At 39.0% G+C, this 22,223-nt stretch overlaps 1 protein-coding gene across 2 annotated transcripts; it reads left to right on the top strand.

The window, feature by feature from the left end:
- Nucleotides 1-203: 203 nt before the first annotated feature.
- SLC34A3 (solute carrier family 34 member 3) lies at nt 204-20,548 on the top strand. Of its 2 annotated transcripts, XM_075324483.1 has the most exons (13): nt 204-269; nt 6,386-6,529; nt 7,023-7,130; nt 7,214-7,342; nt 7,425-7,568; nt 7,913-8,024; nt 8,184-8,379; nt 8,490-8,585; nt 9,997-10,114; nt 10,288-10,455; nt 15,910-16,026; nt 16,329-16,453; nt 19,330-20,548. In XM_075324483.1, exons 2-13 carry the CDS (start codon nt 6,430-6,432, stop codon nt 19,831-19,833), a joined length of 1,917 nt encoding a protein of 638 aa, XP_075180598.1. In that variant the 5' UTR covers nt 204-269; nt 6,386-6,429; the 3' UTR covers nt 19,834-20,548. The 2 variants fall into 2 exon arrangements, with proteins under 2 accessions (XP_075180598.1, XP_075180599.1); XM_075324484.1 differs by lacking the exon at nt 204-269 and having other exon boundaries at nt 6,233-6,529.
- Nucleotides 20,549-22,223: the final 1,675 nt, after the last annotated feature.

Genomic DNA, 22,223 nt, shown 5'->3' with positions numbered 1-22,223 from the left:
TGATATTGATGACCCCACGTAGGACATCCACAGCGTAGTAAACAGCACAAGTTATCTGAGCAGCAGGTAAGGACAAGAGATGCAAAAACACTGGGTCCCAATAGATTAACTCAGTAAACATTAATAATAACCGGAGCGATAGAAAAAGAAAAAAAAAACGACAACGTGCTGATAATGCAGAAAACTTTGACCTCACTCCTTCAGGTATATAGATGGGCCGCAATCTTCACTCCGTGCATCTGGCCCAGCTGAAGATCCTGCTCTCACTGGTAAGTGCCGGCCTCTCCGGGCCTCGAAGATCTAGAAAAAGTTCAGCAAGTTTTGAAAACTTTTTTTAAATCGTGTTTTGGAAACACAGCCTAACATCTAAGAAAACATCTGAAAGTTTTAAAAACTTTTTTTAAAGCATGATTTATAAACATATAAAAAAGTTAAAGTTTTTAAAACTTTTTTTCATTTGGATTTTATAAACATTCTGACGTCTAAAAAAACTTTAAAAAGTTTTAAAAACTTTTTAAATCATGATTTCTAAACATAGTCTAACATCTAAGAAAAGATCTGAAAGTTTTAAAAACTTTTTTAAAGCATGATTTATAAACATAAAAAATTTAAAGTTTTTAAAACTTTTTTGAATCTGTATTTTATAAACATTCTGACATCTAAAAAAAGTTAAGAAAGTTTTAAAAACTTTTTAACTCATGTTTTATAAACATAGTCTAACATCTAAAAAGTTAAGCAAGCTTTTAAAACTTTTTTAAGTCATGTTTTATAAATATTTTAACATTTACAAAAAGTTAAGAAAGTTTTGAAAACATTTTTAAAGCGTGTTTTATAAACATAGTCTGACATCTAAAAAAAAGTTCAAGTTTTTAAAACTTGTAAATGATGTTTACAACATAGTTGCAAAGTTTTTGAAACTTTTTAACAAAATTTTATATAACCTTGCTAAGATCTAACTTTTTACATGATGTTATATATATATATATATATATATATATATATATATATATATATATATATACATATATATCTATAATGATGTCTTCATGGGCCACATTATCAGGTTGCATTGTCCTAATGCTCTGGTTTCTCTGGAATATATGAGGTATCTGGCAGCTGCTTGTCTTCACAAAGTTTTTAAAACTTTTTTAAATCAGGTTTTATAAACATTCTATATTCTAAAAGAATTTAAGAAAGCTTTTAAAACTTTTAAATGATGTTTTCAGTATAGCTGCATTATATATAATATAAATATATATGTATTTATATTTTTATATATATATATATATATATAAATATATATTTATGATATATATATATATATATGTCACATAAATATATATTTATATTTTTATATATATATATATATATATATATATATTGTTTTTAACTTTTTTTTCTATTTACCGGTAATTCTTTTTTTTTTTATTTATATTTATGTCTTCATGGGCCACACAGCTTATTATGCGATTAAATTGCCAGGTTGTATTTTCCTAATGCTCTGGTTTCTCTGGAATATATGAGGTGTCTGGCGGCTGCTTTGTCTTCACAAAGTTTTTTAAACTTTTTAAAATCAGGTTTTATCAACATTCTATCATCTAAAAGAAGTTAAGAAAGTTTTTAAAACTTTTAAATCATGTTTTCAGTATAGTTGCAAAGTTTTTGAAACTTTTTGAACAACATTTTATATAACCTTGCTGAGATCTATAAAAAGTTTGAAAAGATTTTAGAACTTTTTACATCATGAAGACATAAATATAAATAAAAAAAATAATTAAATAAAAAAAATATATATATTATATATATCTATATCTATATATATATATTTTTTTTTTATTTAATTCTTTTTTTTTTTATTTATATTTATGTCTTCATGGGCCACACAGCTTATTATGTGATTAAATTGCCAGGTTGTATTTTCTCTGCAATATATGAGGTGTCTGGCGGCTGCTTGTCTTCACAAAGTTTTTAAAAGTTTGTTAAATCATGTTTTATAAACATTCTAACATCTAAAAAATAGTTAAGAAAGTTTTCAAAACTTTGAAATGATGTTTTCAGTATAGTTTCAAAGTTTTTGAAACTTTTTAAACATTGTATATAAACTTGCAAAGATTCATAAAAAGTTTGAAAAGTTTTTAGAACTTTTTACATGATGATATATATATATATATATATATATATATATATATATATATATATATATATATATATATATATTTATGTCTTCATGGGCCACAAAGCTTAGCAGGTTGAATTTTCCTAGTTTTCTGGAAATGTGGTGTCTGGCGGTGACTTATCTCTTCCATAAAATGGACAAATAAGCTATTTTAGAATATTTGGGCCCAATTTTTGGCCTAGACAAACATTGTTGGCAAGAATGAGGTAACAAGCCTTCATGCTGATGGTTTCCATTAGGAGTCCAATGATAACAATGGCGCTACAGGGATTCCTTTGGGAATCCAATCTTGATTTATGGAAAGGTTTTATATTGATAAATGATTTTCAGGCTTCCGTGCCTGGAGGTAAAATCCGATTTTTGTGGCAGAAATCTGAGGTTGGAGAACTAGGGTAACAACTGGGCACCTGTGTCCCTTGGTTTATGGGGTGTTATGAGCCCGGACCCCCAAGACTAACCTATCAAAAATGTTTAGTTACATCTTACTTTGAATTAGGGGGTCCTCAGCTACAACCCTGTATCTTCAAAAAAAGCATCATTTTCCGTAGCTCTGCTTGCTGTCAGTGACTAGGATCTTTTTTATTATTATTTTTTTATAATATATTTTTATTTTTTTAAAAATATATTATAAAAAAATAATAAAAAAGATCCTTTTTTTATTTTTTTTTTGGTGCAAATTCCTAATATTTCACATAGCCGAGGTTTTCCTGTACAGATACATTGTAGCAAACTCTCAGCACTGGGGATACATTTGTGCTAACGATGATTTTAGGAAATAATTCATCCACCCCAGTTGGGGCTCAGGCCCACAATCCATGGGTTACAAGGCTCGGACCTTATCAATAGATGGGGATTGTGGTGGTTTTAGCTCACAGATATACTACAGCAAGCAGAGATAGTACATAAATCATACTAGATATTGGCTCTACGTAACTAACCCAGATAACCCCTCGGTCCTCTGATTATCCAGTCTAATCTCAATATACAGTGTAAAGTCCGACTTTCTCACAGTTGCGTCTTGTTACAATGTGTCAGTCCATGTTCTTACCGCTATCATCCCGGAGTCTAGGAAAAGAGAATCATTCACTCTCACTTTGAGTAGTTCGTAGAAGATTATCTGCACTAATACAGTGTAACAAACCCTCAGCTGTGTGAGTAACACTGAATTAGGTGAGGGTTTTCAGCCCTTAAATGAACATATTTCCATTCACTGACAGCAAGAAGAGATCTGGGAAATGGTGATGAGTTTTGGTGCAAATATTATTAGGAAGTGACACGCTTTATAACCATGATATTAATAATTAATATGGCTAACCCAGGTCAGCACGCTCCCTTTCTGAAATACTCTGTGCTGCTGGGACCTGCTCCTCCTCTATGTATCTCTGTGACCTCCTATAAGATCAGCGCTCTCCTCTCCTGAAATACTCTGTGCTGCTGGGACCTGCTCCTTCCTCTATGTATCTCTGTGTCCTCCTATAAGATCAGTGCTCTCCTCTCCTGAAATACTCTGTGCTGCTGGGACCTGCTCCTTCCTCTGTATCTCTGTGACCTTCTATAAGATCAGTGCTCTCCTCTCCTGAAATACTTTGTGCTCCTGGAACCTGCTCCTCCTCTATGTATCTCTGTGTCCTCCTATAAGATCAGCGCTCTCCTCTCCTGAAATACTCTGTGTTGCTGGGACCTGCTCCTTCCTCTATGTATCTCTGTGTCCTTTTATAAGATCAGTGCTCTCCTCTCCTGAAATACTCTGTGCTGCTGGGACCTGCTGCTTCCTCTATGTATCTCTGTGACCTCCTATGAGATCAGCACTCTCCTCTCCTGAAATACTCTGTGCTGCTGGGACCTGCACTTTCCTCTATGTATCTTTGTGACCTCCTATAAGTTCAGTGCTCTCCTCTCCTGAAATACTCTGTCCTGCTGCGACCTGCACTTTCCTCTATGTATCTCTGTGACCTCCTATGAGATCAGTGCTCTCCTCTCCTGAAATACTCTGTGCTGCTGGGACCTGCACTTTCCTCTATGTATCTTTGTGACCTCCTATAAGTTCAGTGCTCTCCTCTCCTGAAATACTCTGTGCTGCTGGGACCTGCTGCTTCCTCTATGTATCTCTGTGACCTCCTTTAAAATCAGTGCTCTCCCCTCCCGAAATACTCTGTGCTGCTGCGACCTGCACTTTCCTCTATGTATCTTTGTGACCTCTTATAAGATCAGCGCTCTCCTCTTCTGAAATACTCTGTGCTGCAGCAGCATAATCCTTCTGTGCTCTCCCCTCCCCCTCCTCGTCGGGTCATTATACCATGGAGCAGAGGACACCTTTTGCCATGTATAAGTATAATATTCACAGAGAATAGGAGGATCGGCCATAAATAATTACAATCTTCTAAGAATATCCTTCCCCTGCACTTTGTACAAGTGGTAGCCATAATGTACAGAAACAATGTACACGAAAAAGGTACACAGTTTAGAAGAAGACAGAAAACAATTTGCGGAGTTATGATTGCTGTAAAAACCTGCGAGATAACAAAGGTTCACGTGTGCGTCGGCTCCGAGGACGGGCAGGATTAAAGGGGAGCTCCGCTCACCACCTGGAGGCAATGGTTTGTCCTCATTGGCTTTTGAAAAACTGGCTGACCTTGTACCAAATACTGGATTCCCTTTAATCCAGGGCTCAAGCTCAGAAGATACATTAGGTGGACAAGCCCTTTAAGGAAACATGGCTGCCCACCAAAAAAAAGAAAATTTAAAGGGTTATTCCCATTTTTAGAAATGGCCATTTTTGGATAGAGCTGATAAATACAAACACTTTTGCAATTTGCTTCTACTTAAAATTTTCAGTCGTTTTTGAGAAATAAACACTTTTTTTGTTTGTTTACAGCTCGTTGTCTTGGAGACCGACCACCACTGTTAGCAGAACATGCACAGTGGTTACACCGTCTTTTCTATTGAGCTTGTTAGATCTGTAGCAAACGGTTATCTCATTATCGCGGACAGTGGTTACAAGCTAGACAACATCAGTGGTCGGTCTCCAAGGAAACAAACTGTAAACAAAAAAAGTTAGAATTTCAACGGCTGCAAATTTGATCAAACTGTAAATTGCAAGTGCTATCTGACAGCATCCATCTATGAAAATGTGTGAAGGAGGAGTGTGAAGGATGCTCAGGGGACTCAGGGTAACCTAAACAGACCCTAATGCTAGGGTCCCTAAACTCACCCTCACAACCAGAGGTACCCTAGAAGGTAGGGAGGTCCGGGCCCCTAACCTGGCCCTGATGACAAAGTCCCTACCACCATGTGTACTGACCGGGCTGGAGATCCCAAAAACCCTACCACCAACGAACAACGGACAGGGGTAAACAAAAACTAATGCACACCTAAAACTATACAAGGGAAACCAAAGGTGTACGGGTAGGGGTAACAAGGTAGAACCAAAAACAGACCACAATCAACAAACCACAGTAGACAGCAACAGCACGTCCTCTCTGCTCCAGGCTAGCTCCAAAATGAATTGAATAACCAGTAAGGTCTCTAGGAGGCAGAAGGATTAAAGGGAACCTGTCACCAGATTTGGGGCCTATAAGCTGCGGCCACCACCAGTGGGCTCTTGTATACAGCATTCTAACATGCTGTATATAAGAGCCCAGGCTGCTATGTAGAACGTAAAAATCACTTCATAATACTCACCTCAGGGGTGGTGCGGTGCAGACTGGTCGGATGGGTGTCTCTGTTCTCCGGTACTGGCGCCTCCTCTTTCGGCCATCTTTGTCCTCCTTCTGAAGCTTGGGTGCATGACGCGTCCTACGTTATCCACACTAGCCGGCATTGAGGTCCTGCACAGTTGTCCTTTTGCAACAATCTATCATGGCTCTAAATCAGAAGAGATGGACTGAGACAGACTCGGAGGCCCCAAGGTTGGTGCAAATCCTCAAAGGAAGAGTTAAAAGTAACATTCTTCAGATAGGGGGTGCATCAGTGGGCAGATATGGAGCCATGGGGCACAGTGGGAATTCCATGATCTTGTCACCTAAGGGATTCTAAGATCTTTTTAATCCCTTTAAGGTGGAAAATAATCATGGCTCGCTCCATCATTATTGAGATTGAGTTGTGTCTCAAGATGGCCAACGTGTGATCTACTTAGATGAATAGCCCGTAAAGTGTACATGGTCCAGGACAGGACTCCATTGTGACGAGACGTCTTCCCTTCATCTTCAGAGTAACACCGGACTTGGCAAGTGTCCGAGAGCAAAGCTACCACCATGCCATTCACCAGCAATAACCCACAGGTGTCTCTACCCGACATGAAGAAAAGCATGGATGACACCCCCGTTAAGGTCCCACTGGATGATCTTCCCATTGGTAAGACATAAGAATAAAAGGGACATGGAGGTGGCCTAGGACCCTGATATGGATGGGTGGCCTAGGTCATATTAGTCATAATCGCTGATATCGTCCTGTCCATTACTAGACTTATGCTTCGAATGCCAGGGAGAGTACTACACAGCTGTGGCATGGTCTTCGATATATAGATATAGGATAACGTAGCCAAGATTTGAAGGGTTCCACTGGTTCCATCAACCATAAGCCACTAGAATGAAGGTTGAAACGTTCTTATGTTGGCCGACCATCCCTTATGTATGGGGACTTCTTTGATATCCACTAGCAAATGCCGTAATACCATGACTGTAGTATTCCCCCCCCAAAAAAAAATCAGATAAAAATTAGTGGAAAATCTGATTGCTACAAGGGTCAGATCTGGTGCCAAAGGGTCAAGGCCAAAGACCCTCGTAGACCACAATTGCCAAGATAACGTTCAGCGTCCATAATACTTACTGTAACTGTTGTTCTATAGACCCCAACTACACGCTCTCCATGGATTTGGCGTTACGTGAAGAAGTACTTGATGAAATTGATCCTTGGGCTCTACCAGAACTTCAATCTACAGGTCCTTCCTGGAAAGGTGGGTTGTTTTCGTGGTTGCTTTTCAAAAGTATTTCCTAGTTTGTCCCTAGGCACCGCAGGTAACATCTGATCATTCTTTAGAGTTGAACAACAAGCAAAGAGTAAAACGTGTGGTGATGGGAATCGTGAAGGGTTGTCTTCTCATTGGGTTCCTCTACTTGTTCATCTGCTCCTTGGATGTTCTTAGCTCGGCCTTTCAGCTTGTTGGAAGTAAGTGACTCATCTACTCCACTGAGATGTTTTCTCATCCTCCGAGGGTATTAGGGGTCTCATAATATGTTTCATTACTTAGGTAAACTCACCGGAGACATCTTCAGTGATAACGATATCCTTGCCAATCCCATCGCCGGCCTGGTCATTGGTGTTCTGGTGACGGTCCTGGTGCAGAGCTCAAGCACCTCGTCTTCCATCATCGTCAGCATGGTTTCTTCTGGAAGTAAGGACTTGTTGGGTGGACATGAGGAGATATCAGGAGGGTGGGATGGTGAAGACCTTCTAGGTCTAGCATTACAGTGATGGATTGAGTTGGGTGGGATACTGAAGACTTTCTAAGTTTAGTATTTCAGTGATGGGTTGAGTTGGTCACGATGGTGAAGAGCTTCTAAGTCTAGCATTTCATTGATGGGTTGAGTTGGGTTTGTCCGTGAAGACCTTCTAAGTCTAGCATTACAGTGATGGGTTGAGTTGTGCGGGATGGTGAAGACCTTGTAAGTCTAGCATTTCGGAGACGGATTGAGTTGGGTTTGCTCGTGAAGAACACTTTATCCTGTTCTTTCTCAGTTCTGAACGTCAAAGCTTCCATTCCCATCATCATGGGGGTCAACGTGGGAACATCAGTGACCAGCACCTTGGTGTCTTTGGCTCAATCTGGAGACCGCAATGAGTTTAGAAGGTAGAGTCCTATAACTTGGTCTACTTTCGAAAAGATTGTTGACAGGATTTATCTAGAAGTTATTTTAGAACCATATATGAGTTCCTTCAAGCTCCAAGGAGCTCAAGAGTTGTGCCGACTGCCCAGATCTTCAATATAATGGATATAATTGGATTCTAGGGCGTTTGGAGGTTCTGCCGTGCACGGTATGTTCAACTGGTTGACGGTCATCGTTCTTTTACCGATCGAGCTGGGAACGGGATACCTCTACTATGTCTCCGATGCCATTATCAAGAGTTTTAACATCCATGCGGGAGGAAACGCACCCGATATTCTTAAAGTCATCACCCGGCCGTTTACTGATCTCATCATCAAGGTAAGACCCTTGGACGATTGGCTTTACGGGACACCAACAACCCCATGGAGCTGCTCATGCTTTAGACTCCATGTTTTTCAGCCTTTTTAGTTCTCATTCATGTCTTCCAGTTGGACAGCGAAGTTATTGCCGGAAACGCTGTTGGCAACCCAGACTATGCAAACATGAGCCTGATCAAGAGGTGGTGTGTCACCAACGAGACAACTGTAAGTGTGGGCATCGTGATGGTTAAATAGGCAGCCACCCACTGCCGAAACAATAGTAAAATGTGAAATAATTGGAGGCGCTCTTCCATTGGTGTCTATGTGGTACTGCAAGTCACACATTATGACTGGAGGTGCTGTTCCATCAGTGTTTACGGGACATATGTGGTGAAAAGTGGTACTACAAATCATATTATAATAGGGGGGCGCTGTTTTATTATCGTCTAGAGGAAATATGTGGTGAAAAGTGGTACTACAAGTCATAACACTATAATGGGGAGGCGCTGTTTCATTAGTCTCTATGGGACATATGTGGTGAAAAGTGGTACTACATGTCAACATTATAATAGGGGGCGCTGTTCCACCAGTTTTAAAAGGGACATATGTGGTGAAAAGTGGTACTACAAGTCATAACATTATAAAAGGGGAGGCGCTGTTCCATTAGTTTCTATGGGAAATATGTGGTGAAAAGTGGTACTACAAGTCATAACATTATAATAGGGGAGGCACTGTTCCATTAGTCTTTATGGGACATATGTGGTGAAACGTGGTACTACATGTCAATATTATAATAGGGGGCGCTGTTCCATCAGTGTTGAAGGGACATATGTGGTGAAAAGTGGTACTACAAGTCATAACATTATAACAGGGGAGGCGCTGTTTCATTAGTCTTTATGGGACATATGTGGTGAAAAGTGGTACTACAAGTCATAACATTATAACAGGGGAGGCGCTGTTTCATTAGTCTTTATGGGACATATGTGGTGAAACGTGGTACTACATGTCAATATTATAATAGGGGGCGCTGTTCCATCAGTGTTGAAGGGACATATGTGGTGAAAAGTGGTACTACAAGTCATAACATTATAACAGGGGAGGCGCTGTTTCATTAGTCTTTATGGGACATATGTGGTGAAAAGTGGTACTACAAGTCATAACATTATAACAGGGGAGGCGCTGTTTCATTAGTCTTTATGGGACATATGTGGTGAAACGTGGTACTACATGTCAATATTATACTAGGGGGCGCTGTTCCATCAGTGTTGAAGGGACATATGTGGTGAAAAGTGGTACTACAAGTCATAACATTATAACAGGGGAGGCGCTGTTTCATTAGTCTTTATGGGACATATGTGGTGAAAAGTGGTACTACAAGTCATAACATTATAATAAGGGGGCGCTGTTTCATTAATCTCTATGGGACATATGTGGTCAAAAGTGGTACTACAAGTCATAACATTATAATAGAGGAGGCGCTGTTTCATTAGTGTCTATGGAAAATATGTGGTGAAAAGTGATATTGCAAGTCCTAAAAATGTAACTTTTTGGGAAATTTAAAGGGAGCATTAGTCTCAACTCTTAGAAATAGACATTATTTGTAAACATTATTATAGTATTGATTTTTTTTTTGCAGTTCACAGAATACATCCCAATTACCAATCTGACTAATTGCAGCGCTGTCACCTGTATTACCAATCCTAATGGAACATTCATACAAAATAACGTCACCATTAAGGAGAATGTGGAGCGATGTAAGTAAGGAATTCTTATGGAAAGAATTAAAGGGGTCGTCCATTTTTATGTCAATGAAGCTCCAATCATTTCATAACGATAAGTTCTGCAACTTTTGAGTTGAGCGACATTTTCAAGGTCTCTGCTTGCTGTCAGTGAATAGAAATAATGATTATATGCTCTTCTTTATTAGGTTACCATATTTTTGCCTACGCCAACCTCTCGGACATAGCGGTGGGCTTCATCCTCCTGACCGCCTCTCTGCTGGTCCTCTGCACATGTCTCATTCTCATTGTCAAACTTCTCAACTCCGTCCTGAAGGGTCAGATCGCTCATGTCATCAAGAAGATCATCAATGCTGGTAAGTCCCAAGGGGGACCACAGAACCAAAAAGCATCGTGTCTTTAGGCTTAAAAGATATAGGCTCCTATCTACTAAATTCCACCGATTCCATCAAAAACTTCAGCATCGTCCACCTAAAATTCCCAGAAAGTCACAATATTCTTTCTTTACCAAGATGCCAAAAACCACCATAAATATATGTGCGTGCAAACAGTGCCATCTGCTGGTAGAAAGTGAGAATTACATAGTATAAATAAGTGAATAGAGAATATATCATTTATACCGGCTGTACATATATAATTATATACAGGGGATGCCTGGGTTATACCGGCTGTACATATATAATTATATACAGGAGATGCCCAGGTTATACCGGCTGTACATATATAATTATATACAGGGGATGCCTGGGTTATACCGGCTGTACATATATAATTATATACAGGAGATGCCCGGGTTATACCGGCTGTACATATATAATTATATACAGGAGATGCCTGGGTTATACCGGCTGTACATATATAATTATATACAGGAGATGCCTGGGTTATACCAGCTGTACATATATAATTATATACAGGAGATGCCCAGGTTATACCGGCTGTACATATATAATTATATACAGGGGATGCCCAGGTTATACCGGCTGTACATATATAATTATATACAGGGGATGCCCAGGTTATACCGGCTGTACATATATAATTATATACAGGAGATGCCCGGGTTATACCGGCTGTACATATATAATTATATACAGGAGATGCCCGGGTTATACCGGCTGTACATATATAATTATATACAGGAGATGCCCGGGTTATACCGGCTGTACATATAGAATTATATACAGGGGATGCCTGGGTTATACCGGCTGTACATATATAATTATATACAGGGGATGCCTGGGTTATACCGGCTGTACATATATAATTATATACAGGGGATGCCTGGGTTATACCGGCTGTACATATAGAATTATATACAGGAGATGCCCAGGTTATACCGGCTGTACATATATAATTATATACAGGGGATGCCTGGGTTATACCGGCTGTACATATATAATTATATACAGGAGATGCCTGGGTTATACCAGCTGTACATATATAATTATATACAGGAGATGCCCAGGTTATACCGGCTGTACATATATAATTATATACAGGAGATGCCCAGGTTATACCAGCTGTACATATATAATTATATACAGGAGATGCCCAGGTTATACCGGCTGTACATATATAATTATATACAGGAGATCCCCAGGTTATACCGGCTGTACATATATAATTATATACAGGAGATGTCCAGGTTATACCAGCTGAACATATATAATTATATACAGGAGATGCCCAGGTTATACCGGCTGTACATATATAATTATATACAGGAGATGCCCAGGTTATACCAGCTGTACATATATAATTATATACAGGAGATGCCCAGGTTATACCGGCTGTACATATATAATTATATACAGGGGATGCCCAGGTTATACCGGCTGTACATATATAATTATATACAGGGGATGCCCAGGTTATACCGGCTGTACATATATAATTATATACAGGAGATGCCCGGGTTATACCGGCTGTACATATATAATTATATACAGGAGATGCCCGGGTTATACCGGCTGTACATATATAATTATATACAGGAGATGCCCAGGTTATACCAGCTGTACATATATAATTATATACAGTAGATATCCAGGTTATACCGGCTGTACACATATATAATTATATACAGGAGAGGCCCGAGTTATACCGGCTGTACATATATAATTATATACAGGAGATGCCCGGGTTATACCAGCTGTACATATATAATTATATACAGGAGATACCCAGGTTATACCGGTTGTACATATATAATTATATACATGAGATGCCCGGGTTATACCAGCTGTACATATATAATTATATACAGGAGATATCCAGGTTATACCAGCTGTACATATATAATTATATACAGGAAATATCCAGGTTATACCGGCTGTACATATATAATTATATACAGGAGATGCCCAGGTTATACCGGCTGTACATATATAATTATATACAGGAGATGCCCAGGTTATACCAGCTGTACATATATAATTATATACAGGAGATGCCCAGGTTATACCGGCTGTACATATATAATTATATACAGGAGATGCCCAGGTTATACCAGCTGTACATATATAATTATATACAGGACATGCCCAGGTTATACCGGCTGTACATATATAATTATATACAGGAGATGCCCGGGTTATACCGGCTGTACATATATAATTATATACAGGAGATGCCCAGGTTATACCGGCTGTACATATATAATTATATACAGGAGATGCCCAGGTTATACCGGCTGTACATATATAATTATATACAGGAGATGCCCGGGTTATACCGGCTGTACATATATAATTATATACAGGAGATGCCCAGGTTATACCAGCTGTACATATATAATTATATACAGGAGATGCCCGGGTTATACCGGCTGTACATATATAATTATATACAGAAAATGCCCAGGTTATACCGGCTGTACATATATAATTATATACAGGAGATGCCCAGGTTATACCGGCTGTACATATATAACTATATACAGGAGATGCCCATGTTATACCGGCTGTACATATATAATTATATACAGGAGATGCCCAGGTTATACCAGCTGTACATATATAATTATATACAGTAGATATCCAGGTTATACCGGCTGTACACATATATAATTATATACAGGAGAGGCCCGAGTTATACCGGCTGTACATATATAATTATATACAGGAGATGCCCGGGTTATACCAGCTGTACATATATAATTATATACAGGAGATACCCAGGTTATACCGGTTGTACATATATAATTATATACATGAGATGCCCGGGTTATACCAGCTGTACATATATAATTATATACAGGAGATATCCAGGTTATACCAGCTGTACATATATAATTATATACAGGAAATATCCAGGTTATACCGGCTGTACATATATAATTATATACAGGAGATGCCCAGGTTATACCGGCTGTACATATATAATTATATACAGGAGATGCCCAGGTTATACCAGCTGTACATATATAATTATATACAGGAGATGCCCAGGTTATACCGGCTGTACATATATAATTATATACAGGAGATGCCCAGGTTATACCAGCTGTACATATATAATTATATACAGGACATGCCCAGGTTATACCGGCTGTACATATATAATTATATACAGGAGATGCCCGGGTTATACCGGCTGTACATATATAATTATATACAGGAGATGCCCAGGTTATACCGGCTGTACATATATAATTATATACAGGAGATGCCCAGGTTATACCGGCTGTACATATATAATTATATACAGGAGATGCCCGGGTTATACCGGCTGTACATATATAATTATATACAGGAGATGCCCAGGTTATACCAGCTGTACATATATAATTATATACAGGAGATGCCCGGGTTATACCGGCTGTACATATATAATTATATACAGAAAATGCCCAGGTTATACCGGCTGTACATATATAATTATATACAGGAGATGCCCAGGTTATACCGGCTGTACATATATAACTATATACAGGAGATGCCCATGTTATACCGGCTGTACATATATAATTATATACAGAAAATGCCCAGGTTATACCGGCTGTACATATATAATTATATACAGGAGATGCCCAGGTTATACCGGCTGTACATATATAATTATATACAGGAGATGCCCAGGTTATACCAGCTGTACATATATAATTATATACAGGAGATGCCCAGGTTATACCAGCTGTACATATATAATTATATACAGGAGATGCCCAGGTTATACCAGCTGTACATATATAATTATATACAGGACATGCCCAGGTTATACCGGCTGTACATATATAATTATATACAGGAGATGCCCAGGTTATACCAGCTGTACATATATAATTATATACAGGACATGCCCAGGTTATACCGGCTGTACATATATAATTATATACAGGAGATGCCCGGGTTATACCGGCTGTACATATATAATTATATACAGGAGATGCCCAGGTTATACCGGCTGTACATATATAATTATATACAGGAGATGCCCGGGTTATACCGGCTGTACATATATAATTATATACAGGAGATGCCCGGGTTATACCGGCTGTACATATATAATTATATACAGGAGATGCCCGGGTTATACCGGCTGTACATATATAATTATATACAGGAGATGCCCGGGTTATACCGGCTGTACATATATAATTATATACAGGAGATGCCCGGGTTATACCGGCTGTACATATATAATTATATACAGGAGATGCCCGGGTTATACCGGCTGTACATATATAATTATATACAGGAGATGCCCAGGTTATACCGGCTGTACATATATTATTATATACAGGAGATGCCCGGGTTATACCGGCTGTACATATATAATTATATACAGGAGATGCCCGGGTTATACCGGCTGTACATATATAATTATATACAGGAGATGCCCGGGTTATACCGGCTGTACATATATAATTATATACAGGAGATGCCCAAGTTATACCGGCTGTACATATATAATTATATACAGGAGATGCCCGGGTTATACCGGCTGTACATATATAATTATATACAGGAGATGCCCGGGTTATACCGGCTGTACATATATAATTATATACAGGAGATGCCCGGGTTATACCGGCTGTACATATATAATTATATACAGGAGATGCCCGGGTTATACCGGCTGTACATATATAATTATATACAGGAGATGCCCGGGTTATACCGGCTGTACATATATAATTATATACAGGAGATGCCCAGGTTATACCGGCTGTACATATATAATTATATACAGGAGATGCCCAGGTTATACCGGCTGTACATATATAATTATATACAGGAGATGCCCGGGTTATACCGGCTGTACATATATAATTATATACAGGAGATGCCCGGGTTATACCAGCTGTACATATATAATTATATACAGGAGATGCCCGGGTTATACCGGCTGTACATATATAATTATATACAGGAGATGCCCAGGTTATACCGGCTGTACATATATAATTATATACAGGAGATGCCGGGGTTATACTGGCTGTACATATATAATTATATACAGGAGATGCCCGGGTTATACCAGCTGTACATATATAATTATATACAGGAGATGCCCAGGTTATACCAGCTGTACATATATAATTATATACAGGAGATGCACAGGTTATACCGGCTGTACATATATAATTATATACAGGAGATGCCCAGGTTATACCGGCTGTACATATATAATTATATACAGGAGATGCCCGGTTATACCGGCTGTACATATATAATTATATACAGGAGATGCCCAGGTTATACCAGCTGTACATATATAATTATATACAGGAGATGCCCGGGTTATACCAGCTGTAGATATATATATATATTTTTTAATTAATATTTTTCTCCCTTTTCCTCCAGACTTCCCCTTCCCGTTCAGTTGGCTCACCGGATATTTGGCGATTATTGTTGGGGCAGTGATGACATTTGTGGTCCAGAGCAGCTCGGTCTTTACCGCGGCCATTGTGCCATTAATGGGTAAGTGACATAGAACATAAATATAAATACATATAACAGACACTATATTTTAGCCCATGTATATTGGGATTGTCTAGTATTTTCCGGACACAGCGCCATTCTTCGTCCACAGGTTGTGCTTGGAATTGCAACTCAGCCTCATTTTCTTTAATGAGTCTGAGCTGCAGTACCGGGCACAACCTATGTACAAGAGGGGCGCTATTTGCAGAAAAAAACCTCAAATCCTTGTTGCTAATCTCAATCAATGCTTTTTAGTACTCCCATTATGACAGCTGCACAGTAATTGTGTTTTTTTTTTCCAGGTGTGGGCGTCATTAGTATGAAAAGAGCGTACCCCTTATTTCTCGGATCTAATATCGGAACCACCACCACAGCGGTGTTAGCGGCATTGGCCAGTCCGGCAGAGTCCCTGAGTGAATCAGTTCAGGTATAATGACTCGGAAATACTTGTTGTACCCTGAATGTCCTGAAGGTGTGGGGGGCGCAAGACACTAAAGTATACTACGAATGTGACAACCATCTCCAGGGTATTAAACATAGACATTTCGAGAGGAAATACTCAAGCCATACAAACTCGTTCTACCAGGGGTCCAAGCAGGGTCAGGGTCTGTTCTTTTGACACAATTACTTTTAATTGTGCCCATTGGTGATAAACCCTGATTACTAAAGATAATAAAGTGACCCAAGGGGTCAACAAAACCACCAGACCCGTCTGAAGAACCAGGACTGTGATACAAACCCATTTTGGTCTTCACCTCCTTCATACAATACCCGTATAGTTAGTTACTAAAGGATATTTTTGACCCATTTGGCTATTCTCGTTACCATCCTTCTTTCTTGGGTGGAGATCCTGGCATCATAATTGGACCTCATTTTGGTCTTCACCAGTGGAACCCATTTTGGTCTTCACCATCCTCATATTTACCTCCTTCATAGGATTCTCGTATAGTTAGTTATTAGGGTGAATTTAAGGATATAGTTTACCCATTTGACTATTCTTGTTACCATCCTTCTGTCTTGGGTGGAGATCCTGGCACCATAATTGGACCTCATTTTGTTCTTCATCATCCTGACGTTAACCCCCTTCATAGGATACCCGTGTAGTTCATTACTAGGGTGACGTTTAAGGATATTTTTTACCCATTTGACTATTCTTGTTACCATCCTTCTTTCTTTGGTGGAGATCCTGGCACCATAATTGGAGCTCATTTTGCTCTTCACCATCCTCACGTTAACCTCCTTGATAGGATACCAATGTACTTAGTTACGAGGGTGACTTAAGGATATTTTTACCTGTTTGGTCTTCACCATCCTCACGTTAACCTTGATAGGATACCAATGTAGATAGTTACGAGGGTGACTTAAGGATATTTTTGACCTGTTTGGTCTTCACCATCCTCACGTTAACCTCCTTTATAGGATACCCATATACTTAGTTACTAGGATGACTTTTAAGGATATATTTGACCCATTTGACTGTTCTCATTACCATCCTTTTGTCTTGGGTGGAGATCCTGGCACCATAACTGGAGCTCATTTTGGTCTTCACCATCCTCACGTTAATCTCCTTCATAGGATACCCGTGTAGTTAATTACTAGAGTGAATGTTATGGATATTTTTGGTCTTTGACCCATTTTACTATTCTCGTTATCATCCTTGTGTCTTGGGTGGAGATCCTGGCACCATAACTGGAGCTCATTTTGGTCTTCACAATTCTCATGATAACCTCTTTCATAGGATACCTGTGTAGTAAGTTACAAGGGTACCTTAAGGATACTTTTGACCCATTTGACTGTTCTAATTACCTTTCTTCTGTCTAAGGTGGAGATCCTGGCACCATAATTGGAGCTCATTTTGGTCTTCACCATCCTCACGTTAATCTCCTTCATAGGATACCCGTGTAGTTAATTACTAGAGGGAATTGTATGGATATTTTTGGTCTTTGACCCATTTGACTATTCTCGTTACCATCCTTCTATCTAGGGTGGAGATCCTGGCACCATAACTGGATTTCATTTTGTTCTTCACCATCCTGACGTAAGCCTCCTTAATAGGATACCCATATAGTTAGTTACTAGGGTGACGTTAGAATAATTTTTATTCATTTGACCATTCTCGTTACCATCCTTCTGTCTTGGGTGGAGATCACGGCACCATAACTGGAGCTCATTTTGGTCTTCACCATTCCCCACTTTATGGCCTTTCCATGAATCTCTAGAATACTCTAAAGGCGGCGTTACATGCTACGATTTATCTGACGATCTCAGTAGCGATGTGACGTGCCCAGATCATAGTTACGATTTGGCGAGATCGCTCATAAGTCGTTTATAAGCGGTCACACGTAAAGATCTCACAAAGCGACGCAAAACCATTCAGCGATATATTGTTTGACCAAGGCGGTCGTGTGGATGTTGTTCGTCGTTTGCAGGGTGTCAAACGTACCAATATGTCTGCTGCGATATAAACGCCGAACAATATTTTGAAAATGAACGACGTGTCAACGATTTTCAACCTATTTGTGATCGTTCGGAGTTGCACGTAGGTGTCACACGCAACGACGTCGCTAACGATGCCGGATGTGCGTCACGGAAACCGTGACCCCGCCAACATATCGTCAGATAAATCGTAGCGTGTAACACCGCCTTAAGTTGTTGGGTGACTTTTTTTCGCTTTTGGCACCCATGTTAAACTCCTTCATAGGATACCCATGTAGTTCATTACTAGGGTGACTTTTAAGGATATTTTTGACCACTTTGACTATTCTTACCATCGTTCTGTCTTGGGAGGAGATCCTAGCACCAGAATTGGAGCTTATTTTGGTCTTCACCATCTTCATATTAACCTCCTTCATAGGACGCCAGTGACTTTTAAGAATATTTTTGTTTTGTTGATCCATTTGACTAATCTCGTTACTATCCTTCTGTTTTGGGTGGAGATTCTGGTACCACAATTGGAGCTCATTTTGGTCTTCACCATCCCCCAGTTTACAGTCTTCCCATGAATTTCTAGAATACTCATAGTCATTGGTTAACTTTTTTTGCTTTTGGCCCATTTTACTATTCTAGGAGTCCAAAGTCTGACACGAGAACTCCTAGCCCCGTAGATTTCAGGGGGACTTTAGAACCAAGTAAGGACGTAGATACAGTAATACTTTACATGTCCCCGAATGACCCTTCACGACAAGGTACTAAATTTTGGGGCAGCTGCCAAGATGTTCCTGGATGACGTAAGGAGCTGCTCACAGTAGAAGAAGCTCTAGAGTTGGATGAAAACATGTCTAATTGTCTTCTTCTTCTTTCCAGGTGGCATTCATCCACTTGTTCTTCAACCTCACTGGTATTATGCTCTGGTACGTTATTCCTTATCTACGTATTCCAATCCACGTGGCCAAAAAGTTTGGAGACATCACTGCCAAGTACCGTTGGTTTGCCGTCTTGTACCTGCTCGTCAGCTTCCTTATCCTGCCCTTGGCGATATTTGGCCTCTCCATTGCTGGATGGATCGTCTTGGCCGCCGTGGGTGGTCCCCTCCTCATTATGTTCATTGCCGTCATCATCATCAACGTCCTTCAGAAGAGGTTCCCCAAATGTCTTCCTTCTTTCTTGAGGAACTGGGACTTCCTTCCGATCTGGTTACACTCCTTGCGTCCCTGGGATAAGCTTCTCTACAAGATGTGCGGCTGCTGTTGTAAAAAATGCTCCCACGACGAAGAAGAAAAGTCGAAAGATCTGTTGCCTGTGGACATCCCATCCCTCGAGACGCATTGCTACGACAATCCGGACTTTGCTCAATCGCAAGATCTATGAGGGTGGTCCAAGCCAAGACCACCCTCTCCCCCCCTCAAACGGACTAACCAGAACCTCTCTGGACTCCCTTTCTCACTAAGACTCTCCCAAATTATTTATATCAACCAAAAACATTTTTTTTGTATTGTATTAAAATTCATGGGTTTTTTTGTACATAGCAATGAGCGCTGCTCCGGAGGACCAAGTGGAGGGTCCATGTTATCAACCAGATCACGTGAAGTTGACCAGGCCTGGGTCCTAACATGCAATAATGAGGGCTCATTCACCGTAGAATTAAAAAAATAAGGTTTATTTATCCATCTGTAATCCCCAACTAATGGTACGAAGCCCAAATGCATGTGGATAGCAATATAAACAAATGGCACAGCCAATGGTGTCAGTATTCACTGCAGATCTGGTATTCTATTGATGGACTAGGAAGATCGGAATTCTCAATAATATAGAAGGAAAGACGGTAACAGCAATATAACGGTATAATGCACAAACATAGGCTGTGATTGCCGTCTATAAGGGCTACCAACATACGGTAGATCTCAGCGCCGGTAATGTCTATGCCTAATGTCTACAGGAGGATCATATTCTGCAATACCCCGCTGATGTGGCAGAGGAACGTGTTTAACCTTCCATGTATGAAAAATAAAAAACTTAAAAAACAGCAAATTGGAGGTTTCTTTACTACTTTTTTGTGCCCTCGATAGAATAAAAAAATAAACAAAAACGTGAAAAAGAAAATCTCATTGTTCTCTTCTGTGACATTTTATCTCAACTATAATACTGCTCCTATGTACAAGAATATAACTACTATAGTACTGCCCCTATGTACAAGAATATAACTACTATAATACTGCCCCTATGTACAAGAATACAACTACTATAATACTGCCCCCTATGTACAAGAATATAACTACTATAATACTGCCCCCTATGTACAAGAATATAGCTACTATAATACTGCCCCCTATGTACAAGAATATAGCTACTATAATACTGCCCCCTATGTACAAGAATATAACTACTATAATACTGCCCCCTATGTACAAGAATACAACTACTATAATACTGCCCCCTATGTACAAGAATACAACTACTATAATACTGCCCCCTATGTACAAGAATATAACTACTATAATACTGCCCCCTATGTACAAGAATATAACTACTATAATACTGCCTCTATGTACAAGAATAAAACTACTATAATACTGCCCCCTATGTACAAGAATACAACTACTATAATACTGCTCCTATGTACAAGAATATAACTACTATAATACTGCCCCTATGTACAAGAATATAACTACTATAATACTGCCCCTATGTACAAGAATATAACTACTATAATACTGCCCCTATGTACAAGAATATAACTACTATAATACTGCCCCTATGTACAAGAATATACCTACTATAATACTGCCCCTATGTACAAGAATATGACTACTATAATACTGCCCCCTAAGTACAAGAATATAACTACTATAAAACTGCCCCTATGTACAAGAATACAACTACTATAATACTGCCCCCTAAGTACAAGAATATAACTACTATAATACTGCCCCTATGTACAAGAATACAACTACTATAATACTGCTCCTATGTACAAGAATATAACTATTATAATACTGCTCCCTATGTACAAGAATATAACTACTATAATACTGCCCCTATATACAAGAATACAACTACTATAATACTGCCCCCTAAGTACAAGAATATAACTATTATAATACTGCCCCTATATACAAGAATACAACTACTATAATACTGCCCCCTATGTACAAGAATACAACTATTATAATACTGCCCCTATGTACAAGAATATAACTACTATAATACTGCCCCTATGTACAAGAATATAAGTACTATAATATTGCCCCTATGTACAAGAATATAACTACTATAATACTGCCCCCTATGTACAAGAATATAACTACTATAATACTGCCCCCTATGTACAAGAATATAACTACTATAATACTGCCCCCTATGTACAAGAATATAACTACTATAATACTGCTCCCTTTGTACAAGAATATAACTACTATAATACCGCTTCTATGTACACGAATATAACTACTATAATACTGCCCCCTATATACAAGACTATAACTACTATAATACTGCCCCTATGTACAAGAATGTAACTACTATAATATTGCCCCCTATGTACAGGAATATAACTACTATAATACTGCCCCTAAGTACAAGAATATAACTACTATAATACTGCCCCTATGTACAAGAATATAACTACTATAATACTGCCCCTATGTACAAGAAAATAACTACTATAATACTGCCCCTATGTACAAGAATATAACTACTATAATACTGCCCCTATGTACAAGAATATAAGTATTATAATACTGGCCCTATGTACAAGAATA

Source organism: Anomaloglossus baeobatrachus, chromosome 9, assembly GCF_048569485.1.
Source record: "Anomaloglossus baeobatrachus isolate aAnoBae1 chromosome 9, aAnoBae1.hap1, whole genome shotgun sequence".
NCBI lineage: Eukaryota > Metazoa > Chordata > Amphibia > Anura > Aromobatidae > Anomaloglossus > Anomaloglossus baeobatrachus.
The sequence above is the reverse complement of the archived record's forward strand: the minus strand, read 5'-3'. Positions and strand labels throughout refer to the sequence as shown.

Bases quoted from the DNA above. Each gene is read 5' to 3' on its own strand.
- SLC34A3 (XM_075324483.1), top strand. From the start codon at position 6,430: ATGCCATTCACCAGCAATAACCCACAGGTGTCTCTACCCGACATGAAG. The intron at 6,530-7,022 runs GTAAGACATAAG...GTTGTTCTATAG, and splicing joins ACTGGATGATCTTCCCATTG to ACCCCAACTACACGCTCTCC. The intron at 8,025-8,183 runs GTAGAGTCCTAT...ATTGGATTCTAG, and splicing joins GACCGCAATGAGTTTAGAAG to GGCGTTTGGAGGTTCTGCCG.